The sequence below is a fragment of the Poecilia reticulata genome, linkage group LG4 (genome assembly GCF_000633615.1).
Source record: "Poecilia reticulata strain Guanapo linkage group LG4, Guppy_female_1.0+MT, whole genome shotgun sequence".
NCBI classification, from domain to species: domain Eukaryota; kingdom Metazoa; phylum Chordata; class Actinopteri; order Cyprinodontiformes; family Poeciliidae; genus Poecilia; species Poecilia reticulata.
The window spans coordinates 11,445,672-11,458,760 of NC_024334.1; the positions used below are offsets into that span (position 1 = coordinate 11,445,672).

The 13,089-nt window shown below is 38.8% G+C and overlaps 1 protein-coding gene and 1 long non-coding RNA gene across 2 annotated transcripts; one reads left to right on the plus strand and one right to left on the minus strand.

Moving 5' to 3' along the window:
- The first annotated feature begins 3,001 nt into the window (after positions 1-3,001).
- LOC103463342 (uncharacterized) lies at positions 3,002-6,262 on the plus strand. Its single transcript, XR_533499.2, has 3 exons — positions 3,002-3,398; positions 4,480-4,530; positions 5,131-6,262. It is a non-coding gene; the product is annotated as an uncharacterized LOC103463342 (long non-coding RNA).
- Positions 5,702-8,830, minus strand: LOC103463343 (tubulin alpha-1B chain-like). Its single transcript, XM_008406633.2, has 4 exons — positions 8,720-8,830; positions 7,667-7,889; positions 7,402-7,550; positions 5,702-7,306 (listed from the first exon to the last, which is right to left on the minus strand). Exons 1-4 carry the CDS (start codon positions 8,720-8,722, stop codon positions 6,326-6,328), a joined length of 1,356 nt encoding a protein of 451 aa, XP_008404855.1. The 5' UTR covers positions 8,723-8,830; the 3' UTR covers positions 5,702-6,325.
- Between the last annotated feature and the right edge of the window lie 4,259 nt (positions 8,831-13,089).

The window sequence follows — 13,089 nt, forward strand, 5'->3', positions numbered from 1 at the left end:
CGCTATAAATATGTATGTAAATGTAAAAAAAGAAATTTATTCAAGACTAAATTAGTCTGTCATAGAAATAAAAACAAAAGACAAACCACAGAGCAGTCGCTCTGATGTTTATTAAAGCTAAAAATGTTGCTATAGTCAAGAAAGCTCTCGACTCAACGGTGCATGAATTTAAATATTCCTCAATAAAGAAGGAAGAGTAGAAATGTTGCTCATGAAAAACATTTGACTTGCAGATGTTTCTAAATGAATCCTGAAAAGCTAAATGCAGTTTCTTCTCGACTATTTTACCGTAGTTTCACCACCAGTCTCTCTTCACCTCCTCGTCATCACAAAGATCACTGTAGAATATCACCTACATATTTTACTTTGCTAAATTAAAAATTGAGCTTCTGCAATCAAAACATTCACTTTAAGGTTAAGCATCTCAAACTGGACGCCATATTTAGCACGGAGTAGCTGCTGCAGCCCAGCACTGTAGAGAGACAAGGGAACCAAATAATCTGCAAACCTTAAATGATTTACAAGGTGGTTACCAAAACATCCGGTGTTAAAATCACTTCAGAAATCAAGGTACAAATTAAAGAGACAAAATTTAACTTGGTCTGATTCTATTAGATACAAATACATTTTAATTTTGCTTGGATTACAACAACTGCATGGCGACATATGAATCCACTATTATAGGAAGAAAGTATTGCTAATGTCGTAGGTGTGAACAAATTGGCATCCAGGTGTTTTTGCTGCCCCCAAGTGTCGACAAACCCGCAGTAACGTCATTATCTCTGCAGCTCTCTGTGCTCCAGATTCCCTCATTTTCTCCTTGCGTCTCTTTTAAATCAAATCCGCCATAAATTAATGTTAAAGTTGCTCTCATAGAACTTATGAGGTTACATGAATAAACCGTGCTGGCTCTCCTGGTCTCTCATTTGCTACGTGCCGACCAGAAGCACAAAGGAACCTGATTATTTCCTCTCTCTGTTTGAATTAAGGCACTCTGTTTTGAAAGAGCCTGGTTGTATCTGCTTCTGTTTCTTATGTTTGGTAAAATAGTCACAGCATTAAATTATCTTAAATTATCTGCAAAAATTAATACAAATATAATAAGTCACAGACTGTTCCCAGCACTGTGCAATGATTAATACATGAATAATCCTAGTGAATGAATAGTAATTAAAAATAATAGTGGATAAAAGGCTTCAGAACATTTATACCACAGCAGGTATGGAAAACCACAAAAGCAAAAATTAAATCATATACAAATCTATTAATCTCTTCATGTTAAATAAATAAAAAGTATAATGTTTTATTTAAATATTTATGTCAGCTTGAGTCAGGCAGAGCTGATCTGATCATTTCCATAGCAACGATCAGAAGCAAGATGTTGTGCCAGAAGTCCAGTGAGCTCACTGATGAGGTCATAGATGACATCATCACTATAGATCAAAGAAGTTCCAATGCTTGAATGCTGGAATCTCTAAGCATCAGTCAGGATCCAGACATTTCTTAGAGTTTCAGATTTGTGTAAAGCAACAATGTTCAGTTTTGCGACGGCGCTTGTTCCCCTGATATTCCYGGTTGGTTGGGGCATCGGATATTCCGTGACCACTGGGATGAAGAAAGTGTGTGATCGTTTCTTTCCAGGGAAGGATTGCAATGAAGAAAACGATCAGGATGAAGAGGACGATCTGATTTGGAAAGGATTTTCATCCACTTCCAAAGAACGAACCGACCCGGCTGGGGAGGTTTGTTCTGAAAAGGCGTTGGATGTTGGGGCCTTGGACTCCATCTCGTCCTCTGTACAAGACAGTACAGAGGATGACGGTACTGTCTCTGGACAAACTGACCCGGCTGGGGAGGTTTGTTCGGAGATGATGGTACAGCGTGAGGGTGAGAATACAGTCGCAGAAAAATATAACCCGGCTGGGGAAGATTTGTCTGCAGCTGATCTCGCAGCCAAAGCTGTGGGTGAAGTGACAGCCAAAGCTTTGGTTTCGCTGGTCCCGTCCTTACAGAAGAGTCCTCTGAAGGGCACTTTCACAGGCGCCTTTGAAATACAAAGTTACCCGGACGGGGAACTTTGTATTTCAGAAGACAACAGAGTTGCAGATTTGTATATATATATATCCGACATATATAAAAAAGAACAAATATATATATATATATATATATATTCAATATAAGAAATAAAAGAATAACTATATATTTAGTTTTTCCTTTTTCTAACACATGAGTTTTCGTCAAGTAATGTATATATTTTCTTTCTTATTTGACCTAAACATGCGTTTTTGTCAAGAAAAATACATATTTTGCTTTGTCTTTTCTGCTTGCTGTTTTTCTGCTGCATCGTTATGTTAATGAGGAGCTGCCTTCTATGTCTCCTATTGGCCAATACAGCTTTGGAACCAACGTCACTGCGTCAGACAGTTGTGGGGCGTTTAGGTGCAGTCGCTCGGTGACATCTTTGCAGGCCACAGACCAGAACAAACTTTATCTCGGTGGTTTTGTTGTGTTACCGACTGCAGTGAAGTGAACCTCCGAGCGCGGAGGAGGGAGCTAGAGAACGGCTGACCGAAATTATCGTTCATAAATCGGATCCACCTTGAGCTAAATGCCGCTTACTCTGCGGATATTGGAAAATCCAATATCCAACTCGAAACTAACTTCACTGCAGTCTGTCTCTGACAAATGTGAGCAAGAATTTGTTGATATCAGGCTAACACAATTGCGCTGGTTCCATTAATTCCACACAATTAAGAATACACGTGAATAAGATAGTTCACACAATAAATTACTAAAAACCATATTATGCCATCATCCTCCTACCACTTCCTGTTGTCTCTGTCTTTTCTGCAAGTAGTAACATCTGGTTGTGGGTCACATGACTGTCATGATTGAATGAATTATGTTTATGTCCACCAGGTGGCGAGCATGAGTTCATGAGAATGTATAAATGTAAGGAACACGACAATAGAAGCAGAGAGTCTTAGTGAGTCGAGGCCGATACACCTGTGAGCAGACCTTGAAGAAAGATGCTTTAATAAAAGCATCTGTACCTAACACTTCGTCTGTCTTTATCAAGCACGAATATAACAATGACTTGTGTGATGCAAAAAAAAATTCCATTGCAGTTTTGCAAAATACACTAATTTCGATACTGCCAAAAAAGGCTTCTAATCCTAGTACAAAAATGTAATCAAAAAATTTGAGAGTGAACTCTCTGCTCTTCCTGTCTGACGCCTGTGAACGTGACTGAGGTGTTCAGTTTTTTGTTGCCTAGTTATTCCTTGAGGCAGCATCTTGTTCTTCCTGCTGGCTCGTGACGACCTGAACGCATTGTTCCCTGTGACCACCAGAGAGCCGAGGCTTCCTGCCTGACAGCTCTGCAACCTGAAACGCTTGTGAGTTCCTGCTGCGTTTCTGCTTCATGAAACTCTGCATAGCACAGTAAAGGATTTCTTTTTAGGTAATGAGAACAGAGAATGTTACATTTTAGGAAAAAAGCAAAAACAAAAAAAACTGGCTAGATCACATGTAGCCAGATATTTGGGAAAACTAATACATTTTAATGCATTTTGGTCTTTCAACTACACAGAAACTCAGTTTTATACCACTAGAAGTTATTATTTAAAATATAAAGAATGTGTTTGCGTGTGTACATGGGAAAACAGATTTGGGGTTTTACAGTCTGTGGCAAATTATGTGCTAATATCCACATACTTGCGTTACATGATTTTCAATCGGCATCGTCGTGTTTTAATAATATTCTACTACGCAATTTAATCCTCTTGTTGTCCTCATTTTGTGGCTGTGGTAGATGTGGCTGTTGATCCGAGGACAACAGGAGTGTTAAAAGTAGTTCCACAAACATAAACTTGCTGGCGCCATGTTTAATTGCTGACTGGAAGTCGTGGTTGTTTTGAAGCACTCTGATTGGCTGACAGGTTTTAGCTTTGCGCTACACTGCCCCCTAGGGGTCTGGCATGTTTAAAACAATGATTAGAGACGCATTTGTGCAGGTTCATGTGGATGAAAACTCTTCTGAAATAGATTGTGCGCACAATGTTTTTTTATTCAACGTGGCATATTCTTATATCCTCTTAAATTTTCTATAAAATACTTATTCCACACTATAATAACCTCCCCAATTCCAACTTGATGACCTTTTACCAACTCTTTTCTTGCTCTTAGCCAAACTTCATCAATCCAAAGGAGTCATTTGTGTTTTGTCTGTCTCTGACCTTCTGACGAGAATTATTTCTTAATCAAGAAACATCTGCAGCGGTCTAAAGAAGCAATGAAACGTGTGGAACAGATTAAAACATTTTTATAAAGAGAAGGAACTGAAGAAGATGTAGACATCTACAATTTAAAGAAAAATTGTTGAATAATGTAAACATTTTAAGTGCTTTGATGTCATATTTTGTTTCTGTATTAACTGAAATATTCGTCAGTTAAATCTCCCTCCTTTCATCAAAACAGCCTCAAGAAACAACTCACCGCTTCAATTTGAGGCAACAGCACCATCAGCTGGTAAGTAGACGATTTGGGCCTTTTCAGTGTCTTAAAATAACTGACCTGCTGCTCTTATGTATCCATCCATCCATTTTCCTTAAACCCTTGTCCCTCAGTGGGGTCGGGAGGGCTGCTTGTATGCATCGTTCATTAAAAAAAATACTCCTTTATGGTTATTGTTAAAAAAAATTACTTTTGAAGTATTTTAAAATGAACCTTAGTAGATGTTAATGTTTTGTATTGGAAAAAAAAATGCCTTTTTCAAAACTTTATTGTTGATTTGAAAATGCATGATTTACCATTATTGAAATCATTTAACACGGGAAACGACTTCAGCTTTCTTTTTGTTCATACCGCCTAGTTCTACTCAGATAATAAACAAGTTTATCTACAAGTTTAAGTGAGTAGCGACAGATAAATGTTTTAATTTGATCTTATCTAATTACCAAAAACAAGACAAATAAAAAACAAAAGTAACGCATAAGAAAATCAGAAGGTATTCTTACCTTGCTTCCTTGAAAGGCAGCAGAGGCGCAATAATCAGAAATTAGATTCAACGCATGTGTTAAGCTTTCACTTCTGCATCCAATAAAATTTAAAGGGTTTTTTTTTTTTCAGCTTCACACGACACTTATGGAGAAGTTGGTTCTCATCCCTAGCTGGTCTGCTTGTCAGGTCAAAGAGATGAGCAGCAATGCAGGAAAAGACTGGATTGTTTTTCCAACCTCTGGGGTCTTTTAAAATATGCTGGGCACCAATTTGCTGGAATGAACTGCATTCCTCAGCATTCATAGTGCTGGAGACATTACTGTTAGAAATGCATTCATATCTGTGCCCCTCACTCCCGTTTCTCTCCATTCGGCTCAAGCAGAACAGACTGCAGGACCCCCGGTCTTTACAAAGAGTCACATTCATTCGTTTGTCTCACTGTGTCAGTGATTTGATCAACTATCACAACCTTGTGAATAGTCTGTGGTGAATTTGCAGTGTAAAAAGGGAAAAATATATTCAATACTTTCACAAGGTTATCTGTTTTGTTGACAATTTGGTCAGTCAATCTTAGACAGATATGAAAGCTACCGTAACCTACTGAATAAAATAATTTATTTGTGAGAATTTAGGCACAAGATAAAACCAGGTTATACTGTTTGTTTTCATTGTGTGGAAAACATTAAACCAACTCAAATACTCAGTTTTTAGTTTTTATTGATCTAATACACAAAAAAATTCCAATTCACCATACAAACGCCGTATGTTCTGCAGATAATTAAAGCAACTCCTTGTTAACAGGCACAAGGCAACAATTCAAACATTTCAGACATTTTCACAGAACAAAAATACATTTGCTTATTTCTGGTCATCTATAGGTTCTGCATTAATCTATGTTGGTTTCTCATTTCAGGCATTCGTTCTTTTTCAGGTTTATTTCTTTAATATAATTTAATAAATTCTATTTTCATTAAGTCATTAAATCCTTGTGAGGTCTCCTTTAATGTTACCCCATCAAACGAGCCTCGTGGACGYAACAAAGGCAAKACAGAGAACTGATTACTGAAAAGATSRTTTCCTATTCATTCACAAACATGTATTGGATAAGCAATAAAAAAATACAATGGATTTCTTCCTAGAAATGGGAATACAAAGTTAAAACAAACACAAGTATATTGCCATCATAAAACCCCCCTTCAAACTTGGGTCTGCTCTTTAAAAGTGTCAACACCTCAAAGTATTTGAGCACTAAAACAGCAAGTRGAAAAACATCAGAACAGACCGCAAAAGACTTAAAACACAGAACTAGTTTTACGTGGCCATTTCAATATTCCCCTCCTTCTTCCTCACCCTCCCCTTCAATAGAATCGGTTCCGACCTCTTCATAATCCTTCTCCAGTGCAGCCATGTCCTCCCTGGCCTCGGAGAACTCTCCCTCCTCCATGCCCTCACCCACATACCAATGAACGAAGGCACGCTTGGCGTACATCAGATCAAACTTGTGGTCRAGTCGAGCCCAGGCCTCTGCTATGGCCGTGGTGTTGCTCAACATGCACACGGCCCTCTGGACCTTGGCCATGTCTCCACCAGGAACCACAGTGGGAGGCTGGTAGTTGATGCCCACCTTGAAACCAGTGGGGCACCAGTCCACAAACTGGATGGTGCGTTTGGTTTTGATGTTGGCAATAGCAGCGTTGACRTCTTTGGGCACCACATCTCCACGGTACAAAAGGCAGCAGGCCATGTACTTGCCGTGGCGAGGGTCGCATTTCACCATCTGATTGGCTGGCTCAAAGCAAGCGTTGGTGATTTCAGCCACGGTCAGCTGCTCRTGGTAAGCCTTCTCGGCAGAGATGACAGGAGCGTAAGTGGCCAGAGGGAAATGGATTCGTGGATAAGGCACCAAGTTGGTCTGGAACTCGGTCAGATCCACGTTGAGCGCACCGTCGAAACGAAGAGAAGCCGTGATGGAGGACACGATCTGACTCATCAGTCTGTTCAGGTTGGTGTAGGTGGGGCGCTCGATGTCCAGGTTCCGACAGCAGATATCGTAGATGGCCTCGTTGTCCACCATGAAGGCACAGTCTGAGTGCTCCAGGGTGGTGTGGGTGGTCAGGATGGAGTTGTAAGGCTCCACCACRGCTGTGGAAACCTGTGGGGCCGGATAGATTGAGAACTCCAGCTTGGATTTCTTGCCGTAGTCGACAGACAGGCGCTCCATCAGCAGGGAGGTGAAACCAGAGCCAGTGCCTCCACCGAAGCTGTGGAAAACCAGGAAGCCCTGAAGACCATTACACTGGTCAGCCTGAAGACAGAGAAGGGTTGACAGAATCCACATGTCACAAAATTAACTTTTGTCTTTCCAGATGGTTTGAAATTTACTTCATTCCATGATCTTACCAGTTTGCGAATCCTATCCAAAACAGGATCGATGATCTCCTTTCCGACGGTGTAGTGCCCACGAGCATAATTGTTGGCAGCGTCCTCTTTACCACTGATCAGCTGCTCAGGGTGGAATAGCTGGTGGTAGGTCCCAGTGCGCACCTCATCTATGGAGGAGTGGAAAATAAATAGTCACACATCAAATAAACCTTAATAAGCACATATTCAAATCCTTRATGTCAATTGCTTCATTCAGTGCTCTCCAGCAAGTGGTGAGACTTACCAATGACAGTGGGCTCCAGGTCCACATACACGGCCCGGGGAACATGCTTTCCAGAACCGGTCTCACTGAAGAAGGTGTTGAAGGAGTCGTCTCCTCTTCCTGCGGTCTTGTCACTCGGCATCAGACCGTCCGGCTGGATGCCATGTTCAAGGCAATACAGCTCCCAGCAGGCATTGCCAATCTGGACTCCAGCCTGACCGACATGGATGGAAATACACTCACGCTGGACAGGAAGAAAAGATTCATTTTAATATGGGACASAGATAAAATATGTAATCTGGCCTCAAAGTGGGAAACAAAACCATTATAAAGCTAACTGAATCAATACAGAAAAGGGCTCATYAATAAATAATCTATATAATTTAGTGATATAGATTAGAAWCTAACCCAACAAAATCAGCCAGCTACWCTAATATGAAATATTTGACAAACTGTTTATAGTTTTGTACTTAGAAAATGAAGCTCTTTGTCCAAACTGTGGCTGTTAAAGAGTGAAGGAATTYATTCAAAATKTTGCATTAGCGGAATCAAACGTTTGTATTCAAAGATAAATGGACCGTTATATCAGTTGAAGAAACTTCTCTCCGCTAACTGAACACTGGCAAAAAAATAAAAATAAAAAAAAACTGAACACCGGCAAAAAACAAAACAAAACAAAAAAAAATAAGCGGGAGTCCAAAGACAAGTTTCTACAAAAAGTGTATTTTTCTTTACTCCCAAAACATCAGGATGTCTCGAGGGAAAAAAATAATTTGAGCAAATAHTAAATGCGCGCCAAAGTCCTTTGATAACTATTAGGCTAACTGTCAACTGACGGGTAACTGTAGCAGTTAGCAGTTGGTTTGAGCCACCGCCACAATTAAAAGAAAAGTCTGACCATTTTAAATGCATTTACACTTACATCAGGGTTGAAAATATTTGGTCATAATACCGTAGATAATAAATTGCACTTTGTTCAAATAGGCGCGCAAATGTTGAGAGCTAAAATCAGCTCAGTTTTCATTTCCCATCCTGTGAAAAGTCGAAACGAAACAGAAGTTTATTTATTCTTACCATTTTCTCTCTTTTCTGGACGTGTGAGGACAAAGCAGAAAGCAATGAGCGAGTAGATTTAYAAGACGAGGTTCGTTGGGGAAATCTTCAACACCAGAACCGTTAGTTGGTGGCGGTTAGGCGCTTATGTTGGCTGGATCATACCATTGTGTGACAGTTTAGGGGTTGTATAAACCTTAAATTTTACGGTTTTATTATAACTAGCACAAATTTAGTATGATAAACAACAATTATTTATAAAATTAAGCAAATATAAGTCAGTGGAAGTGTAGATTCTTAACAGATAAATAATATACTTGCATGAATCCCCCCTACATATTTTCAAGATGGTCTCGCCCTACTGCAAAGCCTCTGCTGCCTAATCCAATCCTGTAGGTGGCGGTAAGGCGCCGGTCTAATACTGCACAGGTTAAAATAGCTGTCAAAATCCAGATGATTGATTAAAAACGCGTCTTAAAAGTACGGTAGTACAGAAAACCTTTTCACTGTAGTTCTCTTAACATTACAGCCACTTATTTCCAAAAGAAAAAAACAAAACCCCAACCCCAACTCATAGTCTATGAGTCATAGATCCCGTTCTGCCTTGGGAACGTCCGACTGCGAGCAAACTTTGGGGATCGCCAGCACCAGGAGCCTTGGAAGACGCCAGCGCCCTCCCACATCTATGTCATGCTCAATTAAGTTAGCTGAGGTGGGATCCCGGGCCCCTCCGAGGTCCGGGCGCACCACCGGCCCGTCTCGCCCGCACCGTCGGGGAGGTGGAGCATGAGCGTGTGTGATAGGACCCGAAAGATGGTGAACTATGCCTGGGCAGGGCGAAGCCAGAGGAAACTCTGGTGGAGGCCCGTRGCGGTCCTGACGTGCAAATCGGTCGTCCGACCTGAATATGAGCGCTGACATTTCTGCAGGTGAAGGAGCGTTGTTCTGGTTGAACTTGTTTAGGAGTCGACAAGATGTTCTTTAAAGCACTTATCTGCTAACCTAAGACGAGACAGTTATGCTTTGAATGTACTTTCCAAATATTACGTATGAAAGGAGTCTAAAGCAGCTACAGACTCATCTTTGTATAATCCAGATGGTACAATAAAGGAAGACACCTCTTTGGCTGGAGCAGACATGGGTACAGACATGGGTGCTTTGTAATGCTGTTCAGTTTCCTATAATCAGTACAGAATCTATAAGTACCGTCAGGTTTTCTAACCAGCAAACATGGTGAGGCCCAACTGGAACAAGATGGTTTAGCCAGGCCGTTGTCCAGCAAATGCTGAATTTCTTACTCCAAAAATGTACTTTTCTCTGGAGGAACATGATAAAAATGTTGACGGCTGCGCATCTGCCACATCTATGTCATGCTCAATTTAGTTAGCACATGTTGGAATGTCACTGAAATAGGCATGAAAATCTAAAATGGACTGCTTCAACTGCTCACTTCTTTCTGCAGACAAATGACTCAATAATGTTTGTAGGTTAGACAACAGTTTTTAAGTCTGGGCTGGAACACGGCGTCATCTGGAGTCTGCACAACCTCATCTAATCCTGCGATGCAGCTCAAGTCTGCCTTCATAGAAGCAGCTCACTTTTTATGCTGGGTTGTGTTGAGACACTTTACCAAGGTCGAGAATGAGTCACATGCTGTTAGACAAAAGGCCCATAGTAAAGAGTTACATGTTTGATTCTGTTAGACACTAAGGTCCATTTCTCACGAAAAAGGTTTTTGATTTTGTCTGCTGGGATTGATTTTCTGCTGTGTTTGATTTTCTCATGCGAGCAAAACTGCAAAAAAAAAAAAGAGAAAAGAGAGAAGAGGTGATTTTTGAGCCTAAAGTTTGAGCCTAAACAGATGGAGGGTGAACTTGAAAAGGAAAATTACGATCCAAAGTGGGGCACCAGGACATGGATTATGCTCGGTGAGCAAATAGAAGCATTAATAACTTATTTGGCAGAGTACGACAAATATCAAAATAAGGGAGAAAGAAAAAAACAAAAAAGGGATAGAATACCTGGTGCAGAAGAAAGGAGGCGACCTGTTAAACAGAAATACCGGCTGGAAGGAACAAATGACGCTGAGGGAAAACTGAATTAAACTAAACTAATCCTGCACAATCCACTATTTTCACATGTGGTAAAATTAACTGTATGAAAGATGAATGAAATTACATAACAGGTAAAATTATAAACAAAATACAGTGACATCTAATGGGTTGAAGTTTTTGAAACTCAGCTTAGCTGTAGACAGGTTTAAATTTAAACTTAATGAAACTTGAAAAATGAGGTTTATAGCTGACTTGAACTTTATCATGGACTAAACAATATTTTTCTCTCTTATTATCTTATCAAAAACGATTTCTTTTAATTTGAAACTTGGTCACCTTAAAATGTCTAGAGGGAACAGGATTGGTAAATGAATATGAGTTTGTGTTTGATTCAAAGAGAGATTATGAAATAGCTCCAGATTCAATTAAGGTTCATTACATTGGTTACAACATATTCTTGTCTCAAAGACAATTAATGATTCTAAATCTAGATAATTCGGTTACCTTACTTCAAAGTGGCAAATAGTATGTTAGAAAAGGAATAATAACATTTCAGCTTTGGTTTAAAACCAGATGCCATTTATTACGAAACTGTTTCATTTGGTTTGACATGTTTTATTTTCTCTTCATTTGTATTAATATTATTGTTGTTTGTATTTTTTCTAATAACAAACTAACTAACTTACTAACTGAACTAACTGCTGCTTTCGAAACACATGCGTGTCTTGGTAGAAAGGCACAAATTGGTCATGATAAACTTTTAAAGTGGATATGATAGTAATTGATTATGTAAAAACAAACTGGACAACAACTGGCCCACAACACTTGTGTGCCTTAAATTTTGATTGAATTGATACATAAATTCAAGCCCAACAGAACATTTGATTTTAAACGCAATGACATCAGTACTGCATAATCTTTGTCTAAATCTTTTGCTCCTCTGCCTAAATTGATCAATTCTTCTTTTGTCGGTTCAAACAGAAAATTGACACGGCCTTTTAGGAAAGCAATCCAAATTCTGATCTGAACTCTTTAAAATAATAAAACTTTTGGCCTTTGCAGTACAGTTTCAGTTGGACATTTTAGAAATATATATAGAAAAAGAATCCCTGAAAAATATTTCTGAGAACAATAGAAATGCTGTTGTCAGAAATATTTTTCTATTTACATCAGAAAACAAAAGGGGGAAATGGTAAATGACAAACATAAAACATTTCTGATAAAACTTAACGAAGATAAAACATTTCTGATAAAACTTTACATTTAAAACATCTGATAGTCTACTTTCAATTCTAGATAGATGATTTGGAAAACTTGTAACACACCCTGTAATATTTTAGTTTTGGAGAATAGTAACAAATGCAAAATTGCTTTCAAATTTTTAAATTATATCAACAGGGGGTGGAGAAGAAATGGACTAATTACTAGTCGGTTCAAAGATATGGTAAATTATGAATGTATTCAGTTGACATGGGTATATTGTGAGTTTATTCACTGAGCTCTTATACTGTCCCTTCCTACATGACTGAAATACAGAGTTATATAGAATCTCTTACTGGATTAAAATTGGTAATTTAAAATTGAATAGCTTCTATCAATATCTATGATATGTTTATTTGCATATTGGTGGATTTCCTGCATCACCTAATTGTATAATTTTAATTGTATAAAGTTACAGTTGGATGTAATTGTTATCATTGAGAACATTTTGGTTAAAAGTACTTTAAGTTCTATGGAGCCCCAAAGGGGACATGGAGAAAAATTCAGACAAAATGTGAACATTTTTTAAATTCTAAAAAGAACACAATACATAAATACAACACTCAGCCGTTTTGAAAAATATCAGGATAATGGTAATATTTTCATTAATGGAATAAAGAATATTTGATTAGTTTTCTTTTTGACCTAAATTATTAAGGAAACTTGACTGGCTGTCTTAAAGCGTGGCATTTTCACAAGGATGCTTTTGTGTAAAATTGGACACTATTGAATTAATTATTTTACATATGCATTTGAATAACCAATTTATGAAAAGCATTTTGTCTAAATTTTTAATAATTTTTTAGAGTTTCATTTTTGAGAGGAGTTGATTCCACAATCGGTTAACTCTGAAACATCTGAGGGTGAATCATCTTAACGCATTTCTATTTGTACCGCCCACGTTGAGAACCGCTAGTCTACTGTCTTTGCACTCTGACCTCTGCTATCTGACCCCCAGGATAAGTTTAACGGTACAAGTGAAGGCTCGATGCAGCAGGGTGTTACAACTCTCTGCAGCTTACAGAAATATTTTGTTTGCCTGAATGACTATAACTCTGATTGTCCAACATCTGGCTA